At 35.0% G+C, this 26838-nt stretch overlaps 1 protein-coding gene across 3 annotated transcripts; it reads left to right on the top strand.

The window, feature by feature from the left end:
• The first annotated feature begins 6359 nt into the window (after positions 1-6359).
• On the top strand, positions 6360-8159 carry LOC117906006 (plasma membrane-associated cation-binding protein 1). 3 transcript variants are annotated; one of them, XM_034819111.1, is made up of 5 exons: positions 6360-6437; positions 6911-7059; positions 7170-7259; positions 7421-7502; positions 7627-8159. In XM_034819111.1, exons 2-5 carry the CDS (start codon positions 6946-6948, stop codon positions 7914-7916), a joined length of 576 nt encoding a protein of 191 aa, XP_034675002.1. In that variant the 5' UTR covers positions 6360-6437; positions 6911-6945; the 3' UTR covers positions 7917-8159. The 3 variants fall into 3 exon arrangements, with proteins under 3 accessions (XP_034675002.1, XP_034674857.1, XP_034674931.1); XM_034818966.1 differs by lacking the exon at positions 6360-6437 and adding an exon at positions 6525-6669; XM_034819040.1 differs by lacking the exon at positions 6360-6437 and adding an exon at positions 6525-6739.
• The last annotated feature ends 18679 nt before the right edge of the window (positions 8160-26838 follow it).

The following is a 26838-nucleotide window of genomic DNA, read 5'->3' as shown; positions in this document are numbered from 1 at the left end:
TGAAAATTATTTTTTTTTAACTAAGAAAATGGTATGGACCAAATCCGAGTTCAATATCTAAGGGGTCAATATTCAAAACCTTCCCCACTTTGCAAATTATAAATATGAGTTGAAAAGGATATGCTTTTACTGGGTGACTGGGTCTTTCGTATGAATACTTAAGGTCTTTCCGCTTGTTTAGGATTCATTGATGGTGATGTACATGGAATTTTGGTTAACAAACGCCCAAAACTCATATTTCAGTGAATTTCTCAATCATAACATTGACATGGGCCGCAAAGCTTCACCCATTGAGGAAAATACTTTTATTCCCAAGAAACAAACATATTTTTCTTTCCCATGAAACAAACATTGAATATCCAATCCTCTAATCCCGACTATATGAACCTCCAAACCAAAAACACCACATTGAATATCTTGCTAACATATGAAAAAAAATCTAACTTTGATCGTAAAACAAAACCCTCCATACCTCAGTCCACTCTTGGTTGCTTCACAGACGATAAGGCCAAATTGCTCTGTTTTTTGACAAAGCACGCCTTATTTTTTTATGATGCGATGTATCCCTCTACAACTGCCTCTCACTATACTACTGATTTTGTTACTGTTCAGATCTATGAGATTCTATTGCCAGCAAGTGAAGAAAAATAGTGGGTCAAGGTGGGTATATGGTAATCTTCCAAGGGTTTTTCATGGAGAGTGAAGGCTTAAGGTTTTTTATGAAAAGTAAAGGCTTAGGGTCAGAGTAAAGGTTAGAATTTTCAACAAAGAGGGATTCGAGGCTTAAGGTTTTAGATGCTCAACACTTGTTAGGTTTCTCGGATTCTCAACAAACGGTGGAGAGAATGTTATATGGGCATCGTGGGAAGGGCAAATATTTTTTAAGAGGATATATATATATATACCCATAAATCAATGACACTCCAATAAAGCACCAAAATTGAAAAATAAAATTAGGACGCTCTCAATAAGCGCCATTGTCTACTAGTATTACTGATACGCGCCATAGAATTAAAAAAATTATACTAAACAAGGACGCTTCTAATAAATGCCATGGTATACACCATTGTAGGCTAAGTAATGACGCTTTATAAAAGTGACATGGAATAAAACGTCATGATTTTAATTTTTTGTAGTAGTGTATTTGGAAACAAAATTGTTTTGTCATACAAACTACGTGTCAATTTTTCGGGGACAAAAATATTTTGTCTTTCAATATATAAAGTACCATTTAGAAACAAAATAATTTTGTTGCCCAATAAAATCTTGCATCACCAAATGATTTTCTAGATATTTGTAAATCTTATTCCTAATGAAACTTTTGAATTTAAGCCACAAAAAACACTCATTAACAAATAGTTTTGGCTGCAAATTTTTTTTTTTTTTTATCAGAGACGTGTTTCCCTGACAAATATTAATTTTTCATTTCCAAAAAGATAGGGTGACACAATTATAGAGATAATCTCTTGGACAAAATTTTTCATCAATAAAGTTTTTTTCCAACAAAAGTAAAAGTTTTGGAGATAAAGCATTTCATCCCTAATAACATACTTTGTTGTAGTGGCCTAAAATCGACTAAAATGGATGTCCCGATTTGTGGCATTGAATCAACTCACTTAAAGGTGATTAAAATGATGAGAATGAAATGTAATGAATAACTTAGGGCTATAATGCAATGAATAGCTCATGGATATAATGCAATGAACAACTCTGAGGTGTGATGCAGTGAACAACGTTAGGTTGTGATGCAATGAGCAACTCCAGGTTGTGATGCAATGAACAACTCTAGGTTATGGGCTCCAAATGCCACAAAAACAATCGAAATGGGAAATTAAGATTTGCAACTCCTAGTCAAACCACTCAAGGATGACCAAAATGATAAAAGGCTTAAGTTTATGATGAAATGAATAGCTCAGGGTTATAATGCAATGGGCAGCTTCGAGTTATAATGAATGTAATGAACAACTCCGGATTGTGGGATGAGCCTAAGGGAAATCATGAATTGCAACTCCAAGTCAACCCATTAAAGGGTGATGAAGAAAAAAGAAGATTTGACGATCTCAAAGAAATGGGGTATGCCCAAATAAACTTAACGAAGAGGGTATGCCCTAAATGAAACTCGATGAAAGATGGTACACCCTAGTAAAAACTAAATGAAAAAGAAATGCCCTAGATGAACTCAAAAAAAAGGGTATGCCCTAATAAAAACTTCATGAAGAGGAAAATGCCCCAAATAAACTCAAAGAAAGGGTGTCCCCCAAATGAACTCAAAAAAAGGGGGTATGCCCTAAATAAAACTTGAACAAAGGGGTATGTCCTAGTAAAAACTTGATGAAAGAGGGAATGAGGCTCGAGGGCTTGAAAAGATAAGGGTAGCATGGGGTTGAAAAGGCTCAAAAAACCCAAGAAAAAAAGTATAAGGGCTTAAAGAGGCTCGTAGGGCCTAAGAGAATAAGAAGGTACTAAAACCTAAAAGAAATAAGGAGGCACAAAGCTGAAGAGGCTCAAAGGGCCTAAAGATATAAAGTAACATGGAATCCTAACAAGAAATAAGGCAGTGCAAGACTAAAGAGGCTTAAGGGGCCTAAATAAAAAATATGAATGAGGGCCTAAAAAGGCTTAAGGGTCTTGAAGAAAAAGTAGGCATATGGGCCTAAAGAGATAAAGCAGTGTAAAGTAGAAAAGACATGTTGGGCCTAAAAGAAATGAGCCATGATAACCTAAAAAGACTTAGAGGGCCTAAAAGAATAAGGAGGTATAAAGGCTTAAAAGAGATATATAACATGAGCTTGAAAAGGCACGAGAGCCTAAAGAGGAAAGGATACTAGAGGGGCTTAAAGAAAAAAGAGACACAAAGGCTTAAAGAGATAAAGCAATACAAGGTTAAAGAGACACAAGGTACCTAAAAAATTGGAGGTGTAGAGGCCTAAAATAAATAAGGAGGCACGGGAGCCTAAAAACGCTCAAAGGGATTAAAAGAATAAGGAGACATGGAGGCCTAAAAAAGAGAGGTAGCATGGGGCTTAAGAGGCATAAGAGCTTAAAGAGTAAAGGACAACGCAAGGGCTTAAAGGTGATCTAAAGATATGTCTTAAGGGTGAGATGGCAAGCAAAATAGATGACTAAAGATGTAGCTTAGGGTCATATGATGACTAGGATGAAGAGATGTTATCTAAATAAACTAAAATAAAAAAACAAAAAAAAAAAAAGACCCTAAACATAATTAGGAAAGAAGGGATGTGATCTGCAATTGAAATCACTTAAAACTCTAAGGAAGGTAGGATGTGAATGTCACAACCAAAACAACATAAAAATTTAGGGACATGGTTAGCATGACCAAAATCACCTAAAAGAAACTCTAAAAGGAGGGACGTGGTCACCATGACCAAAAATCACCTAAAAATTGATGGACGCATTTGTCATAACCAAAATCACCTAAAAGTTGAGGGACATGGTTGCCATAACCAAGATCACCTAGAATAAACTTTGAAAGGAGTGATGTGATCGTCATGACCAAAATTACCTAAAATTGAGAAGAAATAAGAGATTGAAATAAAGATGCAAACGAGCTCGGTGAAAAAAAAGGAATACCTATAGTCAATATCTTGTAAGGATCAACCACCAAGCTAAATGGCAATGAAATTGACTAAAGATATGATAATATCCATGTAGGGTTATGCCTTAGTGTGTGGCGGTGAACAACATGAGATACAGAATGTCACAAAACTACTACACTCTAGAATATGTTCAACAATAATGAGATAAAAATGTCTAATCTCGGTCAACAAAACCAAATAGGGCCATGCATCAAGGGAGATATGCTAATAAAATATGATCAAATGATGGACCAAAACAAAGGTAACCAATGCTTTGAGTCTAAATGCAAGTAAGTTAAGACACAACATATCAACTATCAAAATGAAAGAGTCATCACAGATACATCGACTATTTATCAGCCCTTTCCACCATGGAAGATGTCAAATTCAATGTCCAAAAGGCACATGAAAATTTGATGAAGAAGCCCAAGATTGGTCTACATCGTCCTCTAATCAAGAGATTAGTATACAATCATGTCTTATGGTGAAATGGGTAGGCTTAATAGGAAATATCAGTTAGACTCTTACATGATAGATGCAAGTATGAAGATATCATAGGTGGAATGCTTGAGTGTGCAACAAATGTAAGTGGGTATCTGGATTAAAACAAGTATGTTGAGAAGACTGGACCCAAGGTGCTAACATATCCAAAAATCTCACACAACCCAAATCATAAGCAAACAACCCAATCTCAGTGTTAAAGATCCATTGAGGTGGCTATGCTCCAATACAAATAGCTCTCTACAATGGCTATACCCCAATATAATCATATCAAATCAATATCTCCCAACCATTTCTCATACTCCAATATGAAAGGAATGTCTCATAACCTTCAAGAGAATGGTTATGCCCCAGTATAGGGAGTCAAGCAAAGTGACTATGCTAGGTATCATATTAAAAAAGCATGTGATGGAGTTGGTGGGATGAAAAATGATGCAAGAGCCTGAAAATACAAGAGCCTTGAAATTAAGGAGTTTATACATGAAGCCACCTTTGCTTATAGGGTGTCAATGATACCTCTTTGAAAAGAAATGTAAACATGGTTCTTCTATTGTTTTGGTGACCTAAACCTTCACCATGTATTAAACTTGTTTTTCTACCTAGGGTATCAGATATTGATTTTAGCTGGCAATTTTCCAAATTGTACTTTGGGGAGCTTATACCATAAATTAATTTGGTATGTTATTGAACCTGATGTTATTATGGTTTGTTTATATTTCTTTTATTTTTATAATAAAGAATCTCAAATAGCGTGTGCAAGATTCCATAGAAAAAAATAATGTGAATATACTATGATGACAAGAGTAAAGGTGGAAAGACGATAAGAGGATTTGTTTAGCCAGTGCAAGTTTGTATACCAAAAATAATGCTCATTTAATATACTAGGGTAGAGTTAATATGGTTATTGATTTTGTTTTTCAATGAGCTGAGGCACTTAAAACTCACAGTATATATGTAATTGCGTTGATTACAATGGAAATTCAACCAACCCAAAATTAGGTGGTCTTAAATTTTTTGTATGCCTCTGGAAGCTAGCTAATACTATGGGCGAAGTTAGCCGTAAAGATGTATATAATGATAAATAATTCCACTATGACTCAGCACATATGCATCCTGGACCAATGGCCCTGTCCCTATATCCCACCAAGCCCCCGACCCCACCAGCATCTCATCCACACAAACACGCAAACCGCCGTGTCCTTTTCCAAGCTTACCTATCTCCGCATCATGCATGAATCCAAGGCTAGATAATATCTACGACAGTACCGGGGGAGCATATGGCCTTCAATAACAAGTCTTCTAGATTAATTATTACTTGCTTCTATATATATATCTTGATAGGCCCTAGCAATAAACTAAATCAAAACGTTCAATCATAATATTTAAGTTGGGTCCAACAAACTAAGTTAGTGAAATCATATATTCCATATATTTTCCACAGAGCTGCTTGCATAAATTAATCAATGAATTAATCAGTCATGAATGTCTGATTTAAAAAAAAATGTGAAAAAAATACGTTTATATGTTTGCTTTTACTGAAAAAATGCACAAAAAATCATATATAATTAAAATAAGTTAGAGATTTATATATTTTTAAATGATTTAATTCTTTACATATAGAAAATATAAAATAAATTAAATGAAAAAACATCATATAAAATAATTCACTAATTTTAAATTTTTATTTTTATTTTATTTTTTATTTACTTTTCTTTTTTCCTCGACATTTTTGTTTAAATATTTTGGCAACCAAATATAGTCCAACTAGTATTAGATACTTTGTGTCCCAGTACTGCTGGTTTAGTTAAAACACAGCTGATAAAAGAAGGCAATAGGCATGTGGATGCAAGCTATGATTTGTGGATAATAGCGGCTATCATCAACCAATTAAAAAGGAGTAGTAACATGGGGTGGGGATGGAGGATGGAGTCCTGGACTGATTATGTCAGAAGCAGACAAGGTAGTAAGCAACATGGATGGTAGGGTGTGAGAAATGAAAGGAGAATGGAGGGCATTTTAAATCCATAGACGGCGATGGTACCAGCGAAGCCACGTGACAAGTTTGAGAGGCCAAATTAGATATGAACATTTCTTACAGATGAACATCACCTTCGGGCCCCGCATTATGATATTGCCACCTTTGATTGAGGCGATTGCCAGCTGGCTCCGCCCCACCTCTTTTCTCAGATACCCCAATAATTACGAGCCCCTCCATTTGCAATCAAGTCCTAAACTAAAGACTTTTGTAATTCTCAGTACAATTAGATATTGAATCCCCTTGTCGACATTTGTCTTTCTTTCAATCATGGGGATTCAGCCTCTCAAAGCCCACAAATCGAGGTAATTAAGGCCAATTTTGACTATTGCCCATTGTTGTTGATTTGTTTTCTGGAGAATAAGGTAATTTGCTACAAATACTTAGAAGCAGCTGGGTGGCAACATATGTTGCTGCCAACGCCATTAAGGCCTTACTAGGAGGAACAGTTGGCTTAACAGTTCCATGTTGGTGGACTTTAATTAAAGTCTGCTGGACTCTGGAAGCCACACAAACGCAAAGCAGAATTGAGAAATTGTAAGCTTGAAATATTGGGCAGGAGAGATTCTCTGGGATAAAAAGCTCTTCAAGTTTCTCTCATCCATTTGTATACAACTTATTTGTTTATTTACCTATGTATAGTCGAAATATTATTGTGCTTCCATATATATATATCTGTATTTCATATACCAATGATATATTGGAGGGAAGAGGGAGCTAGGTAGGTGGCTTGCTAAGGAAATTAATTTCGTTCTTGTTGGTTTTATTTTGTCATCAGATCCATTTTTGAACGTTTCAAAATTGTCCACAACGATGGGTTACTGGAAATCCAAGGTTCTTCCAAAGATCAAGAAAATTTTTGAGAAAAACGGTACTAAAAAGACTGCTGCTGCTGCTGAAGCCTGCAAGTCCTTCGATGATTCTAAGGTCCGTTTTATTTTATTGATATCTATCATCATCTCTAGGTTATTGTAGGTTTTTAGTATATGTATATGTATATCTTCTCTTAGCATTCTATGCTTCTTGGTTTTGATTAGGAAGAGATCAATAAGGACTTTGAAGCCAAGAAAGACGAGCTCCAGCCTAAAGTCATTGAAATCTATGAAGCTTCCTCAACTGAAATCAAGGTTGTGTGCTCTCTCCATCCATGGATATTTGATAAGAGTAGTAACCCCATGTTGACGTACCACAACTGAAAACAATTAAAAACAATCAATATAAATCCCTGAGTGTAATATGATCATGGAAAAATCTTGAAGCTAATTTTGTCGGCTACCACTTTGAACAGACTTTGGTTAAAGAACCTAAGGAGGCAGGACTTAAGAACTCCACTGCAGTTCAGAAGTTCCTTGACGAACTCGTCAAAATCGGTATATTTCTTTCATCTAGTGTGTGTGTGGATTTTTTTCTCTCTCTATAGATAGGCAGATTTCCCTTAAGAAATTCATTAAAATTGAATTTTTAATTGTTTACTGATAATCCTTATATGAACAGAATTTCCGGGATCAAAAGCAGTATGTGAAGCATCTTCAAAGTATGGACCAGGGTTGGTTTCAGGGCCAGTTCTCTTCTTATTTGAGAAGGTGTCGACTTTTATAGTGACAGAAGAGAACGAAGAGGAGTTGCCGCCGCCGACCACCAACACAACTGGTGAAGAAGAAGCAAGCGGGAAGGAAAAGGAGATAGTGATTGAAGAAGAGAAGAAAGAAGAGGTAGCGGTGATGGTTGAAGAACGCGAAGCGACAGAGGCAGTAGCGGCTGCAGCTGAGCCAGCAAAGCCATGACTCCAAGCGGATCAACTGAACCCTGTGAAAAGAGCTAGCTCATTTTACAAAAAATAATAATTTTTTTTTTAAAAAAAAGGACAATCAAAAAGATGATTTGTTATTCTTTATTCTCTTTGCTTTCTTCGTAAATTTTCTTATGATCTGTTTCTCTTATTTGATTGGGCCTATGTGTATTTGTTTCTGTGAGGATTCGTTATAATGTTAAAGTGATGGGAACTCGCATCTCCTCTCCTTCCTTCAGTGTTCATGTCCAGAAAAAGGCTCTCTCTCTTTCTCATTGAGTATGGCTAACATGTTATTTTTAAAATTTATAAAATTTAAGAAAAAAAACGATGGATTTTGTTGATTTCATGTTGATGATACTCAATATTTTTTTTGGTATTTTTTATCTTTGATAATTTTTCTTTGGCAAACTTTTTTTTTTGGTTTCCAAAAAATTCGGTAAAAATTTTTCCAATTAGTTTTTGATTTACCTAGAATTAGACCATGAAATTATTTTTATTGGATTCAAATAATGGTATTTCATTATATAAAGTAAATGTACATAGGAAAAGACAAAATAACAAATGAGGATATTTAAACCGTGTACCTCCGGCCAACTTAAATTGTGCACCCAAGCCTTTATACCATTTGTCCACTTATCTCTTGAACTTGCACATCTTTGTTGGAATATTTGGATTACTCTATTCCAAGCCTTAGATTGTTAGGGTGTATGCAAGATAATTCTAGGTATCTCTAGATCTACATAATAGAAGTTACAACAAATAGAAATCATAGATTTAGGTATATAAAAAAACATATCTATGATTTGGATGCTCCCAAAGGAATTCCAATTGGTGAATATGATTGTGCAAATCTTGAAAACCTCACAATCTTCCGCTTGATGACTCTGATTTTGGCATGTGATGGAATCTTCTTTGTGAGGATTTGTTGTGGGGGGCGGGGGGGTTTAGGGTTCCTTTTTGTGGAAAACTAAATAGCAAGACTCTAAGCCTTAAACCCTTAAGTAGGTCTATATAAGTTTACTTGTGGACTAAAGTGACTTGAGCCAATCTTAGGCTTGGGTCATTTAACTAACCCATTAAGTCTTAATTAATTAATTAGTTCTATTATACTCTAATTAATTAATTAACTCAATCCAAAACGACCATATAAGATCTTATATATGTAGACTTGCATATTTACCAAGATACCCTTATGCATACATATGAATAAATAAACCAACTATCCCTTAAATAATGTGCCACTAAAGAATATGAGTTCAAGTAAGGACCATTGTAACCCATAGGAAAGTACTGGCTCCTTTAGAACCTAATTATGAAGTTGAACTAATATTCTATTACAAGGAGTCAATTACACTTTGATATCTTATTTGATATTAAATCGAGATAGAAAACTCACACTACTACAAAAATTAAAAATAATAAAGCTTCGATCCTTGGCGCTTTTAAAAAGTGACATTATTAGATATAATCTTCTTTCTTTTTATGGCACTTATTGAACATGTCATTATTTAATATATTATTTTCCTTTTTTCCTTGGCCTATAATGGATCCAATTCTCAAAAATATTTTAGAATGGGCCAAAAAGTTCAAGCTCATGAAAACACTTTGGGTGTTAAAAATAGGAATGCAAGTGGGTTAATTTTGAAAATCAAAGAATGTGGGTTTTCTTATAAGCCTCAATTAATTTTCATTGTCTAATCCACATCCCAACCCCCTAATGATCATCAAAGAAAGCTCATAGGAGATAGAGATTATCCCATTAAGTTGAGATTTACGAGATTAATCCATGTTTCCAAAAATCAATAAAATCTTAAAATCATAAATTTGAAAAATGAGTGATATAGGTCAATTAACTCCAAATTAAATAACAAAATAAACATTGTACAAGATTTCCAACATGCAGTTAGAATATAAAGCTTCACAAAACAAATCTTATATATATAGCAAAGGAATTTAATTACACAAAAAATCAAAGAACCTTTCCTACATGTCTATATTATCATCCAAGTGGCCAAAAATTTATTGACACCCCCGTTAATCCCATTTTACAAAATATCTCAAAATGGTCCAAAACAAGACAAAATTCTAAGGCATGCAAAAACCAAATTAATTAACCAGCCCAAAAGTGTGATAAAATCATACAAAAAATCCTAAAATATGTTTAGAATGTCTAATTTACAAGAAAAGTAATGACAAAGGAAAGATGCACATAGATCATTTTCTAAATTAACCGAAATATTCCCATTGTCCAAAATTAGGTCAATGCAATAGATGCAACAAGGGAAAAATATTTCTCTCAATTAAGAAGTTTGTTTTTAATGAAATAAGTGCCTAAAATTAACTTTAAGAAGTATAGAATAAAGAAGATATTAAAAAAATAATAATAATGCCACCAAGTAACTTAAAAACACAAAAAAATCCAAGTGTCCAAAACTAGGTGAAAACTAAACCTATCGAAAGATTAATTCATAACTCTAGATTGAAAATTGATTTTTGACTCAAATAAAATTCTAAAAACATGTTCAAGTAGTTCAAAACACCATACGATCACCCAAAAAAAAAATCCAAAGTAAGTTGAATCAAATTTTTGTTATGAAAACATAGTAAATCAAGCAAGCTGGGAGCAAAAGGTTTAAAAGTTGGTTCTATGTAGGGGTTTTACCAAATCCTCATTTGATATACAGGAGTCTAGTCTATGCATTCCCAACCTTGAGTGAGTACTTACAAACTTATCAAGGATAAGAATCATCCCATTTGTTTAGGACCACAAGCTTGAATTCATGTGCAGTTCAAAATCAAAATTTTATTGAAAATAAAAAAGAGAATGCATATTGATTGAAATCTAGTTGCATGCCTCTCACAAAAAGATTTTTTTGACTAAGGATATAAAATGAATTTTGATATGAATATTTTGAGAAAAGGATTTCTTCTTAGAAGAGAAATTAAATTTGAAAATAAGGAAACATAAGAATCAAACACCAAGTAAACCAAAGGGAATCATAAACCACAAAGTGAAAAATCTAGCAATCAACCAAACTAAAATAGTGAGATAGAGGTCAATCATCCTTATTTTTCAATGGCCTCTGAAAATTAAATTAAACAAAGGACCACCAAAGCCACAAAATAATGATTTTCAGATCAAACAAACTAACATGTTAAAAAAATAAAAAATAAAAAAATAAAAAATAAAAAATCTAACTTTCAATCAATAACTAAGAATTATGAAAAACAAGTATCTAAAAAAGATCTATATTTCAAACTATCATTAAAATAAATCAATCTAACTTTCAATCTTTCATCCAAAAATTATGCTAAAAAAATTTCTAAAAATTCTATCTTTCAAACCAATATCAAGGATCAAACTATCATTAAGAAAAAAAATTCTAACTTTCAATCTAACATTAAGAATAGAAACTAATATTAAAATCCTAACTTTCAATCTAACATTAAGAATCAAAACTAATGCAGAAACTCTAACTTTCAACCTAACATTAAGAATAAAAAATAATACAAAAATTATGTAAAACAAGCATAAAAAAAAAAAAAATCAATCTCTCAAATTAATATCAAGGATCAAACTAAAATTAAGAAAAAATTCTAGCTTACCTTCTCCAAACTGTGTGTGTTTTTCGAACCTTCAAATGGTGTGTGCTACCCTTGATGAGTCTAATGATGTCTCCAAAATTTGTGGGTAGAGGAGGTTTTTCAAAGTGCAACCAGCTACCACTTTCTTTCAATGGTGTGTGTGCTCTTAATGTGTCTAATGGTGTCTTCTTTCATGGCTATGTGGTGAAGGCTCTCAAAGTGCAACCTGCTGCCACTTTCTTTCAAAAAAATTTCACACTTCCCAGTTCTATGACCTCTTTTTTATATATATATAAAATCTATGTGTGGTCTTCCCTTCCAAAAGATGCAATCTGCCACTATTAATATTGCGTGTTGTCATAAAAAAGAAACAAAATCTCTATGTTTCCAAAGTAGCAACCTGTTGTCCAATATCCTAGAAATCTGCAACCTCTTTCCTTTTCCAGGTCGTGTTGTCGTGTTCAGAGAATCAATATGAGGCTGCCTCCATTAATTCCCATTGTGTGGCTCATAGAAAATCCCTCTTTATGTGTGCAACCTTCCATGTGTGGCCATGATTTTTACAATCTCCAAAAATGCAACTCAGATATTTGATGCAAAAAATTAAATAAAAGGTAAAATAAAAAAAATCATAGAATAGAGAAAAATAAATGAAAAAAAATCAATCACATGAAAATATAAGAAAATCAAAATATTAATTCTTGAAATTTAAAAAAAAAAAATAGAATCTTCAATCTCATGCAATTTTCTAAATAAACAAATAAATAAATAAAACAAGCAAAAATATAAATATAAATATCGTGTATGTAATAAAAAAGAATCAAGATATTAAACTAATACAATAAATAATAATAAATATCAAAATATCAAACTCATACAACCAAAGATCGAAAATTCATCTCATGCAATCAAAAAACAAAAATCAAGCAACTGCTCACCTAATATTAAGATTATGAAATCACATTCAAGATTAAACCTAAGTAAACTAAGCCTAAAAATGCACCTAAGTGGAACCTAATCTGAAAATGCATCTAAGTGGAACCTAAACTAAAAAAAAATCTCAATGATCTAAGCCTAAAACTAAACTCAAGAGGTTGTTAAAGTCACAATGAGGGTCAAGATAAATCCCTTAAGAAAGGATCTTCGAAGGTGGCTCAAAAAGAGTAAACCATAAGAGTGTCAATGGGCCACCAAGGGATGGCAATAAGGAAAACAAGGAAGCACATGAAAACACCTAGTATTGCATGTGCTAAGAGAACAAATGGAGGGTTTACAAAGCAGTTGACTCTCCTTAGTAGAATGTTGTGTCAACTTCAAAATTGGACTATGAGGGAGCCAATATTTTCTTATAGGTCCCAATGGTCCCCACTCGAGCTCTTAGTTCATGGTACCACATGTTTTGAGGGTATTTTGGGTATGTTATTCATGAGTGTGCATAAGGGCATTTTGGTAAAAATGCAAGTTTGCACTAGATCTCATGAATTGAATATTAGGAATTGGTTAATTAATTAATTGGAGTCCATTATGGCTAATTAATTAATTAGGACCTAAGTGGGTTGGATTAGGTGAGTCAAACCCAATTTAAGCTTAAGTCACTTAAGCCCACAAGGAAGCCTATATAAACCCCCTAAGAGATTAAGGCTTTACACTTCCTATTCAATTTTCTGAAATTCAAAAGAGAGGAAACCTAGCCACCTTTTAAAGAGAGAAAAACCCACCATTCTATCATGTTAAAAGCCATGAAAGGAGAGATTGAGTGGAAAAGCACCAGGTAGACACTTTTTACAGTGACCATTGTGATTTTGGCATCCATATAAGATGGAAATTGATATAGGAAAATCCAAATCAAAGGTTTAGGTCTTCTTCTCTATATTTATATATATTTTTTGGTTTTTGAAACCATTATCTTTTGTTATGTTATATATAGAGAAACCTAGGATAGAATGCATGCATCCTACGAGATCTAGGGTTAGGGAATGGAGTAATCCTGGCTTCCCAATATGTAAGTGGCAACTCTAATTTAAGAACATATATAGTTGTTCACAATAAAAACAAGTTTGATCATCAAGTAGGATCGCACGTGAAAGATGCAAGTCTACAAATACTAATAAATTTGTGTGTTTTTATGAAATAAAAAAAAACAAAATAAAAACCGAAAAGCTTGCTAATACTTTCAAGTCTTTTTTTTTTTTTTTTTTTTGTCTTTTGTCTATGTGTTGCTTAGGTATTAAAGGGAGATTTTCGATACCTACCAAAAAGCATGGGTTTGGTGCCTTAGCCAAATCCTTTGAATCTAATAGAAATATTTCCTATGAATCTTTCTTGTAAACCCACATGCATTGATGAGTTTCCAACTCCAAGGAACTATTTATGTGTGTGATTACTACCCAAAAAGTGCTATTTTACACCTTTAAGTCATTATGTTTTAAGCACTTTTGTGTAGTAATTCTCCATCTTTATTCCAATTGGCATGTTAAGGACCTAGCAATGACTTCTAATCATATTTGTGGCTAGTTTTAGTGTTTTGACAGCTTTTTGGATCATTAAGACAAGCCAACAAAAGGAGAGAAGCAAAGAGAAGCAAAGAGGAAAACAGAGGACAGCAGCTACAGTCTTCTTTGGCACTTTTGGAGTACTTCCCGAAGTCCATTTTCTACATTCTATATACTATTTCAAAGCTCAGGAAGTCAAGAATCCAACGCTTCAAACCATGTATGATTTAGAGTTGAAACGAGGAAGATATGGCCTTCGGAAGACAACTGCTCCAGGCTTGTGCGAAACTCGCACACCCCCTCAGTTGTGCGAATGGTGTGCGAAACTCGCACACCCCCTTCCAAATTCGCACACCTCATGCGTGGTGCGAATTTTCCCCTGTTTCTGCCGACTCCACACGAGATCTTTTCTTTTAGATATTTTTGTATAAATTTCCATTCTTCTCCTTGTAATCCACCAATCATAAGATTTCTTAGCTAGGAAGGTTGGAAAAACTTCTCTATATATATTCCCTTGCATCCGTTGTAACATATATAGATATAGAAATATATAAAGCTCTGTTTTTTCTCTCTTCTCCGGTTCTTCCCCATTTCTATTTTCTTAGTAGCCAAACATCCTTGGTGGATGAAATCCCCAAGGATGAGAGGCTAAAACCTTTTAAGTTTCTCAAAGTATGGATGTTATGTGATGGCTTGGATGCAATCCCATGGAAATTTCTCGCACCCGGAAGGTAAGGTAGTCATTTTTCATTAATGGTTCATTAATGCTAAGTTTGGTTTTTATTTCCTTTGGACAACTTCCAACGCCCAATACTTGATAAGCTTTTGGATTTCTATCCATTAGTTATCTCCAACGAGCTATTGGAAGGTGAGGTTTTCAATTCCAAGTTTTGCATTAATCCATTAGAACCAATTTCAATGGCCATTGAAAGGTGAGTTTATCACTTGGAATGACTTTGAGTTGCTAATATTTGGTAAGCTTTTGGCTTTAGACCATTAGTTATCTCTTACGAGCCATTCAAAGGAAGTCTAAGGTGAATAACCATTGATGAAATTCACTACCATCTGTTTTGCCATTTTAAAGGATTAAAACTTGATTTGCTAAATCCATACCGGTTCGGGAAGCAAGCGTCACCATAGTTGCAACCCCAACGCGAGGAGCCTATCCTGAGATTTCCAATTTGCATAAGAGCCAGAGCATAGCTATCCTATCTTTGAGAAACTTGTTTTTACACCCTTTCATTTTAGTCTTTAATGTTAGCCTAAATTAGTTTAAATCTTTCTAAAACATTTACATCTTCTTTTAAAGCTAACATCCATAAGAAAATCACCTATTTTCCTAATTTGAATATCACTTGTGTTTGTGAAAACCCTTCCCAATGAACGATCCTAGAACCACTATGCTATAGTAGCTTGGCTACTTTAGTAATAGTATTTAAGGTATAAATTTTGTTGATACGCCTTTAAAGCTAAGCTACCATGAGTCGAATCAGTGTGTGATCCTAAACACTTGGATGGAATCCAAGGCCCATTCGCAACTTAGGGGAATGAAACATAGCCCAAAAGAATGATTAAAAATATAATGTGTCGGATTTATAATTTGACCTTATTTATGTGAGAGAGAATATCATACTCTTCTAAACCATGTTTCATGTTGTGATATCCTACATCAAATAGGGGAAAAAAATTGGTGCCATATAAGTATGAACTCTTTTTAACTGTATAGACACATTTTGAAACTGTGAAGGTCAATTGGGGTTAGAGCAATTAATATTTATACAATTAGGAGTGAGTTGTTACAAATGTTATTAAAGTCGATAATCAACTATGGTTTGAGAGTTCGTTAGTCTTGCAATGGGTGTTTATCTCTTTAGCCCTATAATCCTACAGAATATAACAAGGACATTATGTTTACATAAGGGGTCATTGTGATATCCTATATCGGATATGAGAAAAAGTTTATGACATTATATATGTATGTACTCAAATGTGTAGTTGTGTTTTAAAAACATAAAAGTCCATTGACCTTAAAGCAAATAATATTTACACAATTGAGAGTGGGAACGAGTCATTATAAATGGTATTAGAGTCAATCCCCGACCTCAATATAGGAGTTTGTTTGAACAAAGGGTGTTTATCTATTTCACCCTACAATCATGTGGGACATGACGAGAACATCATGTCTATATGGAGAGTGAGTGTGATATCCAAATATCGGATAAGGAAAAATTTCATAATGTTACATATGTATATATGAACTTTTCTTAACTATATAGATGCATTTTAAAGCTATGAGAGTCTACTGAGCCTAAAATAAATAATATCTATATAGTTGTGCCAACCTGTGTTTTTCATGTGCGTCATCACTCGATGGCAAGACTAGTTTTTTAGTGAAAATTTAATTTTTGTAGAAATTAGAGTTGTGATTTTAAATATTTAAGACAATATTGATTAATTATAACTAGCTTTTTATACTCAGAGATATCAGGGATGACCCAAATAAATAAATGGTTATACCTAGAATCTTTAGATATATAAAAATATGATTTTTTTTTTTTTTTAACTTTTAGGAATACCTTGCAATTTGTTAGGGATAATATAATTGTCAATATATGAAATATCCATTGAGACATGTTAAGAATAATAAGATCATCCAAAATAACTAACCTAACAAACTCAATAACCAACAAATCAATCAAAAAGATATCTTGAGAGAAGTTAGGGATAACAATAATTAGTTATAGGTATAAAAATCATAACCACCAATATAACCAACCAATTCAATATATTCAATATCTTCAATCACACTATAAGTAGGAATAAATAAATATGAACCTTTTAGGATTACCCTACAAGATATTAAGGATAATCAATTTAACTTGTTCTAGGCAATTCAAATAGAATATAAAAGATATAGACAATGAGGTACAAGATTTTTACATGAAAAACCCTAACAAACTATGGAGATAAAGAAAATCATCAGGTCTAAGATTGACCAATCTAAATCCATTATTCAAATCAAGTCACATAGATTTACCTGGTCGTTTTACCCTAAAGACTTACTCTCCAGTACCTACAACTTGATCCACGTCTGTGATGCAACAACTACCTATTGCTCCCTAATAGATCCTTCGGTCCCTCCGAAGGGATTATAGTCTTCAAGCAACAATTCAAAGAATTGAATCCTTGAATAAGAGAACATGAATGGTGTGACAAATTGGGTTTTCTCCTCAAAGAGTACCTCTAAAGAATAAGAGGTTTCCCAACAATCTCTAAGATCTCTATGATCTTTCTACTCTCCGATCTCTAACCCTCAAAGGGTTACAAGGGAGGTATTTATAGGCAAAAGCCATAAGGATTTCGATATCTCAAGTTTCCAAATTAAAGTTTAATAAGTGAAATTCATCCAAAATTCGTTTCTAAACTCAACAGGATTGTCATGACCACTTGAGTGTTCCTGTGGACCCGCATTTTTCACATGCGTTCCTACTCAATGGAAAAACTCATTTTTATTAGTGAAAAATTAGTTTTGGAAAAATTGGAGTCACCAATTATTTTATTTTATTTCAAAATGGAAAATAAAATAAGAAAGAAAACCCTAAAGAAGTGACTCCATATTTTTGGAAAAGCAAGTTGTAGACCCTCAATTTTGTCCCTCAACACTGGCATTTATCCTTCGGGTGTCGCATCCACCCATCGTTCGCATATGGCACCATTAGGGCCCCTTTTGGGCTTAGTCGGTGTCCGAGCCTCGTGTGGATTTGTCTGTGGTCCATTGTGGTGCATATGTGGTTCATTTTGGAGGGTCACCATGGCCATTTTCCTAGTCATTCACATCACGCTATAGGAAGGAAGTGGGGTCATCCCGATGTTTTAGCTTAGTTGGAGTTTATAGGGGCATGTTGAGGTTCGGAGCACTAGGGCTTGTTTTGATCGTATCTCCCTCATCCAAACTCGGAATCAAGAACCGTTTCTTTTTATGGATTCCTTATTCTTCCAGGAACATTCTGTAAAATTTTCAAAATTTCTTGCAACCGGTCGGCTGGTTGGCAGCCGGTTCATCGAGTCAGCCGGTGTGGAACACTGATTTTTGGTAATTGTTTTGATCATATCTCCCTCTTCCGAACTCGGAATCATGCACCATTTTTTTTGCCATCGGTTTGACCGGTGGGCATCCGGTTCGACTGGTAGGCATCCGGTTCGTCTGGTTCAACCAGTTCATTGAGTTAGCTGAAGTAAAACACTAATTCTAGTAATATTGGGGCCCAAATCCTACATGGCTCAGGCCCGTAAGCTCCAGATTGGTTTTGGGCGATGTTGTGGGTCCATTTTGGGCCTTGGTTTGGGTTCCTTGCAGCCCACCATGAATCCATATGGATTCTTGGTGGTGAAGCAAGCTAAAAGCTGAAGGGAGTGAGCTGGCCTTGTAAGTTTAAGATAAGTAATGAGGGGTGTGGTTCCCATGCTGATGAAGGGGATTTCGGTGCTGAAGGGGAAGGAACCCAAGAGGCTCAAATGCTGAGAGGGGTATGAGTATAAAAGGTGGGAAGAGAGGAGCGCAAAGGACCTTTTGGCATTTTCTGAGAGAGGAGAAATTTTGCTGGTGAGAGAAACAAAAAGGTTAGGAGCATCTTCTAAGTTGAGAGCATGGGGGAAAGCTTCAGCACTGTGGTTTCTTTGAAGAGGAGAATGACAGGATCTTAGTTTTGGGAGTCATCATTGGCATACACGGATCATATTTGGTGGAGATTCTGAGGTAAGCATGCTGAATTTTCTTTGCTGACAATTTATCTTCCTCGTCTTCATATGTTTTTCTCATTCCTCATCATCTTTTCTTCCCTTTGATATGAAGATTGTATTGCTTGGGTATGAATAATAAAGGCCACACATGATTGTTGTTGATTGGTTATGAATGGTTTAGGAACTTTCTGACCGAATTTGGGATTTTTTATCAACCGGATGAACCGGTTGGGAACCGGTTCAACACCATAACTGGCTGCCTCTGTCAGCCATGGGGAACACTTGCCTTTCTTGGTCTAGTTCTCACTCATCCAGGCTCGGAATTGAGAACCATTTCTTTTGTTTGCTTCCTTAATCACTTAGGAACTTTCTAAATGAATTTGGGATTTTTTATCAACCGGATGAACCAGTTGGGAACCGGTTCAACCGGTTCAGCACCATAACTGGCTGCCTTTATCGGCCATGGGGAACACCTGCCTTTCTTGGTTTGGTTCTCACTCATCCGGGCTCGGAATTGAGAACCGTTTCTTTTTTTTGCTTCCTTAATCACTTAGGAACTTTCTAACCGAATTTGGGATTTTTTATCAACCGGATGAACCAGTTGGGAACCAGTCAACCGGTTCAGCACCATAACTAGCTGTCTCTGTCAGCCATGGGGAACACCTGCCTTTCTTGGTCTAGTTCTCACTCATCCGGGCTCGGAATTGAGAACCATTTCTTTTGTTTGCTTCCTTAATCACTTAGGAACTTTATGACCAAATTTGGGATTTTTTATCAACCGGATGAACTACTTGGGAACCGGTTCAACCGGTTCAGCACCATAACTGGCTGCCTCTGTCAGCCATGGGGAACACCTGCCTTTCTTGGTCTGGTTCTCACTCATCCGGGCTCATAATTGAGAACCGTTTCTTTTTTTGCTTCCTTAATCACTTAGGAACTTTCTGACTGAATTTGGAATTTTTTATCAACCGGCTGAACCAGTTGGGAACCTATTCAACCGGTTCAGCACCATAACTGGCTGCCTCTGTCAGCCATGGGGAACACCTGCCTTTCTTGGTCTGTTTCTCACTCATCCGGGCTCGGAATTGAGAACCGTTTCTTTTGTTTGCTTCCTTAATCACTTAGAAACTTTCTGACCAAATTTGGAATTTTTTATCAACCGGATAAACCAGTTTGGAACCTATTCAATCAGTTCAGCACCATAACTGGCTGCCTCTGTCAACCATGAGGAACACCTGCCTTTCTTGGTCCGGTTCTCACTCATCCGGGCTCGGAATTGAGAACCGTTTCTTTTGTTTGAATCCTCACTCATTTAGGAGTTTTCTAGAAAAATTTGGGAATTCTTCTCAATAGTTTGTACCAGTTGAGAACTAGTTCAACCTGTTCTGCTGGAGGACTTTAGGTAGCCCTCGATTTTGGCATTTTTTCGAGCCCTTATCCATTGGGGTTCAAACCCATTTGCTATAGGGCACTTGTGAGCCATCTTGAAGGTTTAAGTCAGTGCCTGATTTCAGTTAGTATGGGCAATTTTGAAGTTATGGGTGGTGTGGTCAGGGTAAGTCTAGTTTGATTTGTATGACATTTGGGGAGTCCATTACCTGATCTCAACTAGCTTTCTTCCTTTTTGGCACAAAATTTGATGCTTGATTCTGAATACATGTTGCATGGCTGACACACCCTTTGCTGTAGCACATGGCTAGGGACCACAGGTATGCATCGTTGGTTTTGATTGTTGAATCATATGCATGCATGGGGCTTAATCCTGAATGTTTGTTACATGTTTATCTGTGTTTGGCTGACCTTTTATGCAACGCATGGCTGGGGACCACAGGTACGCACCCATTGTTTTGGTTGGTTGAATTCATATGCATGCCAAATACCAATTAGGATTGTGTGATTCATGACATCTATTTAGCCTAGGGTTTCATCTTTGACCCATATGCTCCCACATACCCAATTCATTAGTAGAGACCGAGTTCCGGGCCTAGAGGGGTGCTACCTCGCATGAGGTACCTTCCCAATGGGTAACCTGATCCCCGGACCTAGAATCTAGTTTGCACAGACCACTTTTTTTCCATACTGGGGTCATTAGGGGTTTTGGTTCTTACTTAATTTTCCCTATTTTAAAAATAAAAATAAAAAGTAAGTGGCGACTCCATACAACACCATTCCTCACCGAGGACGGGTTTTTCAAAACTGGAGAACTCAACTTTTTCATTCCTTCTTTTCTTTTAATAGCGAGTCGCGCCGGTTCGATGGATCGGGTGAGGGTCCACACAAGTCTTGAAAACCCCGAGCCTTGGTCTGGAGATCAGGTTACTTATTGGGAGGGTACCTCTAAGAGGTTGCCCCTCTAAGCCCTAAAGAGGTCTCTACTAGCTAAGTCGAGGGAGAAATGACAATTAATCAATTAATTGAAGGTACCTAGGTAAGCTAAGGTGATTACAAAACTAGCATGCCAAAAAAGAAATCAAATCACAATCGCAAAGGATGGTTAGGATGTGTACCTAGACTGTCTCTTAAGTGCTATCATAAGACATTAAAATTAGCACAAAAATATAGAACATGCCATGTATTTAATCAGAGCAAATCGAACATACATCTAAGCACCCAAGGATTACATCAAACATAGATATCGCTCACAACAACATGCATGTTCATAAAATTCCGAAAAGTAGGTGATAAAGAGCATACTTGGATAGCATGCATAATTTATAAGATTCCTCCAAAAATGCTAGAGTGGTTAGGAAAAGTATAAATTATATAACATCTTTATTATGTATAATATATAGTACGAAAGCCAAAATTGAGCCAAGATAAGTCAAATGACTCCAAAAATAAATAACAAATTCAAGCAAAGCACAAGATCATCAACATGCAATTAGAAAAGGGAGCTTCAAAAAATAATTTCTAAAAAAAAGTCTTGGAGTGGAATTTAATTATGAAAAATTTTAAAAAAACAACACCTACACTTCTAGAACAACACACCAAAAACCAAACACTCATTCAAAAGACAGATTGTAGCAAAGACACCCAAAAGTTCTGCAAAGTCCAGATTAGGCAAAAAAATAGTGACATGCATAAATGAATTTTTTAAAAAATAATAAGAGATCACATAAAATCATACAAAAAAAAATCACACACATCGTTCAAAAGTGTCTATATCACATAAAAAATGAATTCAAGGTCAGATAGTACTCAAAAATATTTTTAAAACACTCCAGTTATTAGATGTCCAAAATCCATCATGTACAGTAGGTATGATTTTGAAAAGTCATATCTCCCTCAAAAAGGCATATTTTTTTAATATTTTATATGTCTAAAATCAATTTCAAGAAGTTTAAAATTAAGTAAAAATATCAAATCAAATTTAAAAAGTCATCTGTTATTTTATTTTTACAAAAATATTTCGAGTGTCCAAAACTAGGTGAAAACAGATCCCTCCTAAAAACTCATTTATATCTTCTATTCCAGAATTGCTTTCTAACTCAAACGAAATTTAAAATTCAAGTTCAAGAAGTAGGGAAAATCATATAAGTTTTGGAAATTTTTTAAAATATTATGAAGTTGCTAACACAAATTTTAAAACTAAAGGGCCAGTGGTTGAGTGAAAATTGGCAGCAAGGAAGAGTTTTAAAAAATTGATTTTATGTAGGGGTTCCACCAATTCCCCAATTTATATACACAAATCTAGCCTAGAATTATCCCATTTATTTAGGGCCACAAGCTTGGATTCCAGTCTTACTCAAAACCATAATTTTTATTGAAAACTGAGAAATATGCAAACCGATCAAGACATGGTTGCATATTACTTAAGAAATTGAGATTTTGATTCTAAGGGCTCGAAATGAGTTTTTGAGATGCATTTTAACAAGGAACATTCTGAGAAAAGGTTTCTTTTTAAAAGGAAAGACATTATTTGCCAATGACAATACACAAGGATCAAATAAAGGCAACCTAGAGGAAGACAAAATTTCAAAGTAAAATTTTTGACAACTAGCCAAACCAATATGGTGAGAGTAAGAGTCAATCTTCATGAGTTTCATATGGCCTCCAAGAATTAAATTTAATGAACAAACGTCAAAGCAAATAACTAAACCACCTTAAATCAAATAAAGTCAACCAGATATCAATCAAGAACTAACAAGGATTAATCAAGCGCATAAACTAAGGATATAATCAATAATTAAATTAGATCACTCGAACACACAAACCCATGATTGAAGTAATGTAAAATATAGCACTACAAGTGCTTACAATTCTAAAACACCTTAACTAAATAAGGACCAGTCAAGAACTAGAGCTTAACACACTTAAAACATGAATATAATGACAGAGGGTCAGGTAAATTAATTAATTAAAATTCTAAAGACGCGTAAATCAAATATGATCAATAAAAAAAAAACCAAAATTAACAAACATAGCGATAATGATATAGAATCAAATGAATTAATCACCTAAAAATCCAAAACACCACATGAATCAACTAAGATGAAATAAAAGAGAATAAAATAACATTAAAACATGATGATAATGACATAGAATCAAATAAATTAATCGACTAGAATCCTAAAGCATCACAAGAATTAATTAGGATGAACCTGAAAATTAAAATTAAATAAAAACAATATGATAATGACATAAAACCAAATAAATTAATTAACTAGAATTTTAAAGACACGCAAACTAAATTGAATCGAAAAAAACTAACAAACAAAACTCTAATTTTCAATCTAGAAAAAACAACAACTAATAAACTAATAAATAAAAAAGAAATCAAAAACTAAAAAACAAAGAAACTCACTTACCTTTTCGAATAGGTGCGCGAACTATTTTCTTCTCCAAACTGGCGTGCTACTGGAGATGTGTGTTGTTAGAAATTGATGATCCGACTTGGAGCATGTTCAAAAGCCCCAATTGATGATGCATGGATGTATCCCAGCCCAATATGTAGTTGTGTGGATGTTTTCTTTTCTTTTTTTTTTTTTTTTTTGTAAAAGCACTTGCTGCTAACTGTGTTAGAATGTCACTCCATGGTGTAGATTCCTTCCAATGGCAGTCTTTGTGTGTGGTGGAGAACGCATGGGCCCCTAAGAAAAAGTAATGGTGCGATTGAACATCCCCTAAAATCTAGTGATGCATGCTACTTTTTTTCTTCAAAAAATTTGTGAGTGTTGTGCTTTCCTTATGCGACTGTCGTGGTGCCTCTCAATCCAGTGCATGTTCTCGTTATCAATGGGAGTGTGTGTTGTGCTTCCAATCTCACTGAACCATCTATGTTATAGAGGAATCCCTCCTCCAGCGTGTTGTTTCCTTCTTTCCAATTTGTAGTCTGTTCCTAAAAAATCTCAACGGTCTGTGGTGTTCTCCCTTCCTCCTCACTCGTGCATCCCTAATCTTCCTTGTTGTGCACCTTGTTTCCTTTCTTCAAAATATGTGAAAAAAAAAAAAAAAAAAAAAAACCATTAGCAGCGTGTGATTGCCCCCTAGAGAATGCAGGGAGATCTATTCCTTTTTTGGCATGTCCAGTGTTTGGAAAGTAGCCTCATCCTTCCATATGTGGTTGCATGATCACCTTTTCCATATTGCTTGTTGGAAATTCTCCCCAATTATGGTTGTTATCTCCTCTAATAAACAGTTGTTCCTCTTAAGGCATGAATTCTATCCATTTTCACACATAGAGAATCCTCTTAAAAAAAAATCCCGTGAATATCTTCTCTTGCCTCCAAAGACCGTGAACTACTTTCTAAAAGAGAAGTTTCCCTTCCAAAGTGACATCCTCTCTTAAAGAATTGGCAATTGTGTTGTCCGTTGCAGTAGAAACTTAATTAATAATGGTTGTGCATGAAGATGGAGATAGGTTGTGGATAGTGTGTTGGTTCCTCCAATTCTGGTAGTGCGTCCACTCTAGAAAAATTCTGATTATGGTCCCTTTTAAAAATTCTAATCATCTTCCACTCTAAAAAATTGTAATTGTCCTCTCGAAAAATTCTTATCATCGTCCACTCTAAAAAAATTATGACCATCATCCCCTGAAAAAAAATTCTGATCGTCTTCTCTTTGAAAGAAATGTTGATCGTCCTCTCTTTGAAAAAAACTGATCATCCTCTCTTTGAGAAAATTTTGATCGTCCTCTTATGGTTGGCCTCGGTGAATGTTGAAAATTGTCTTATAAATGGTGTCACTTCAAGGAGAGTCCCATGGGGCGTGCCCTAGAGTATGAATGGCGGTTTGGATCTTTCTCCTCATATGCGTGCTATGTGCTCTGTAGACTATGCATGGTGGGTCCTCAAAGTGGCGGGAGCATTTCGACAAAGACTAGATGGCTATTCCCTTGCTAAATCATGCAGCTTTTGTCCTCAAGGCATGCACCCATTATGTGCGTGCCCCTTCAAAGGTGGACTATGTGAATTGTGGTGTCTTTGGAGCGTGGACTGTGGTGGCCCTTCCTCCCCGAGATGCAACTACCTGTGGAGAATTCCTCAAAGGCACCTGCCAAATGCTTTGGAGAATTCCTCACAAAAAACCATTAAATCTCCACCAAGAGGTGTTCTGAACCTTTCTCTAAAACTTCTACCTTCTCCTTTCCCCATGGTGGTTTTTTTTTTTTTTTATATGGCAGCCCACATAATTCCATTAATGATCCGATCTCTAAAAGAATTCCCTCTGTCCGTGAATCCATTCTCCCATAATAAAGTCTCCCATTTTTCTTTCTTTTCTTTTTTTGTTCTCTTAAAAAATCCATGTGATCGTGGAATCTCCCATTATTCTCAAGAGTCCAATTTTCCTTAAACTCCCAGTATCCATATATTCCTTATTAAAACAAACACTTAGAATCTCAAACTCTCCCAAAACATCTTCCAAGGAGAGTCCCACTTTCTTCAAAAAAAAAAAAACCTCTTAATCACCATATTTAACTCTCCAAAGGTGACCTCCAATAACGCCCAAAAGAGTTTCTTTCCTTCTCAAAGTCTTACAAAAATCAACTTTTCCTTATCCGTTGGTAAATTTCCCTAAAAAAAACATCAAATTATTGAATCAAATAAATGAATAAAAATTTTAGAGAATGATAAAATGATAATAAATAAATGGCAAGATAATAAATAAATAAAAATAATAAACAAACAAATAAATAAAAATAAGTGACTGAAAAAAATGAATAAATAAAAATAAGTGATTGGTAATAATAAAAAATATAAATAAATAAATAAAATGAACCATGCAAGTCATGTTAAGAATGTTTAATGGGCCAAGTGTGCCTAAGTAGGCCTAAATGACCTAGGTGGTGCCTAATGGGTCAAATGGACCTAAATGGGCTTGATGAGCCTTAGTGGGTCTAACCTAAAGTGCACCTAAGTGAAACCAAATCTAAACTAGAATGACAGCCAAGGTCACAATGAGGAGTCGGATAAACCCCTCAACCAAAGTCTCCAAGGTGGCTTAGAAAATATAAGCTATATGAGTAATAATGGGTCACCAAGGAATTGCTATAAAGTACCGAACAAACACCTAATAGGACATGTGCTAGGAGGACAAAATAGAGGGTCTACAGTTCTGCTTGAGCAATTCCTACTGCTAAAGCACTCCATTTAAGCAGTTCCTACTGCTTGAACGGGTTGACCACTTAAGTGAGATTAACCGCTTGAATGGGATTAACCGCTTGAATGGGATTAACCACTTGAGTGTGATTAATCACTTGAGCGGCCCCTACTTCTTTTTTAAAAAATATTTTAAAACATTTTAAGTCCAAAAATGATACCGAACCTCTTATACCTCAAATAGGCCTTATATGCCACAAGCTAAACCTTTTAGACATACCTGTGACTTCTCAATTAGATGAACAACCCTTGATCTTCAATGAAGAGCAAGTCACTATCTAAAAAGACTTCTATGGCCAAATATAAATTGGAACAAAATTGCCAACATATAAACAAGACTCAAAGTCCTAACAATCTCCCTCTTTAGCAATTTTATGACAAAACATCATTAGATAAACCGACTCGTACTCTCATAAAGGAGTTTACATAACACACATTAACGCTCACTTAAAAATAAACTAAGGAAAATCTTTGCAACACGTTGTAGTACTTATCTTCC

The sequence above is a fragment of the Vitis riparia genome, chromosome 1, assembly GCF_004353265.1.
Source record: "Vitis riparia cultivar Riparia Gloire de Montpellier isolate 1030 chromosome 1, EGFV_Vit.rip_1.0, whole genome shotgun sequence".
NCBI lineage: Eukaryota > Viridiplantae > Streptophyta > Magnoliopsida > Vitales > Vitaceae > Vitis > Vitis riparia.
This window is presented reverse-complemented; position numbering and strand designations above follow the sequence as displayed.

Coding starts and splice junctions, on each gene's coding strand:
- LOC117906006 (XM_034819111.1), top strand. CDS start 6,946: ATGGGTTACTGGAAATCCAAGGTTCTTCCAAAGATCAAGAAAATTTTT. Junction 7,060..7,169: donor AGTCCTTCGATGATTCTAAG/GTCCGTTTTATT, acceptor GGTTTTGATTAG/GAAGAGATCAATAAGGACTT. Junction 7,503..7,626: donor TGACGAACTCGTCAAAATCG/GTATATTTCTTT, acceptor TTATATGAACAG/AATTTCCGGGATCAAAAGCA.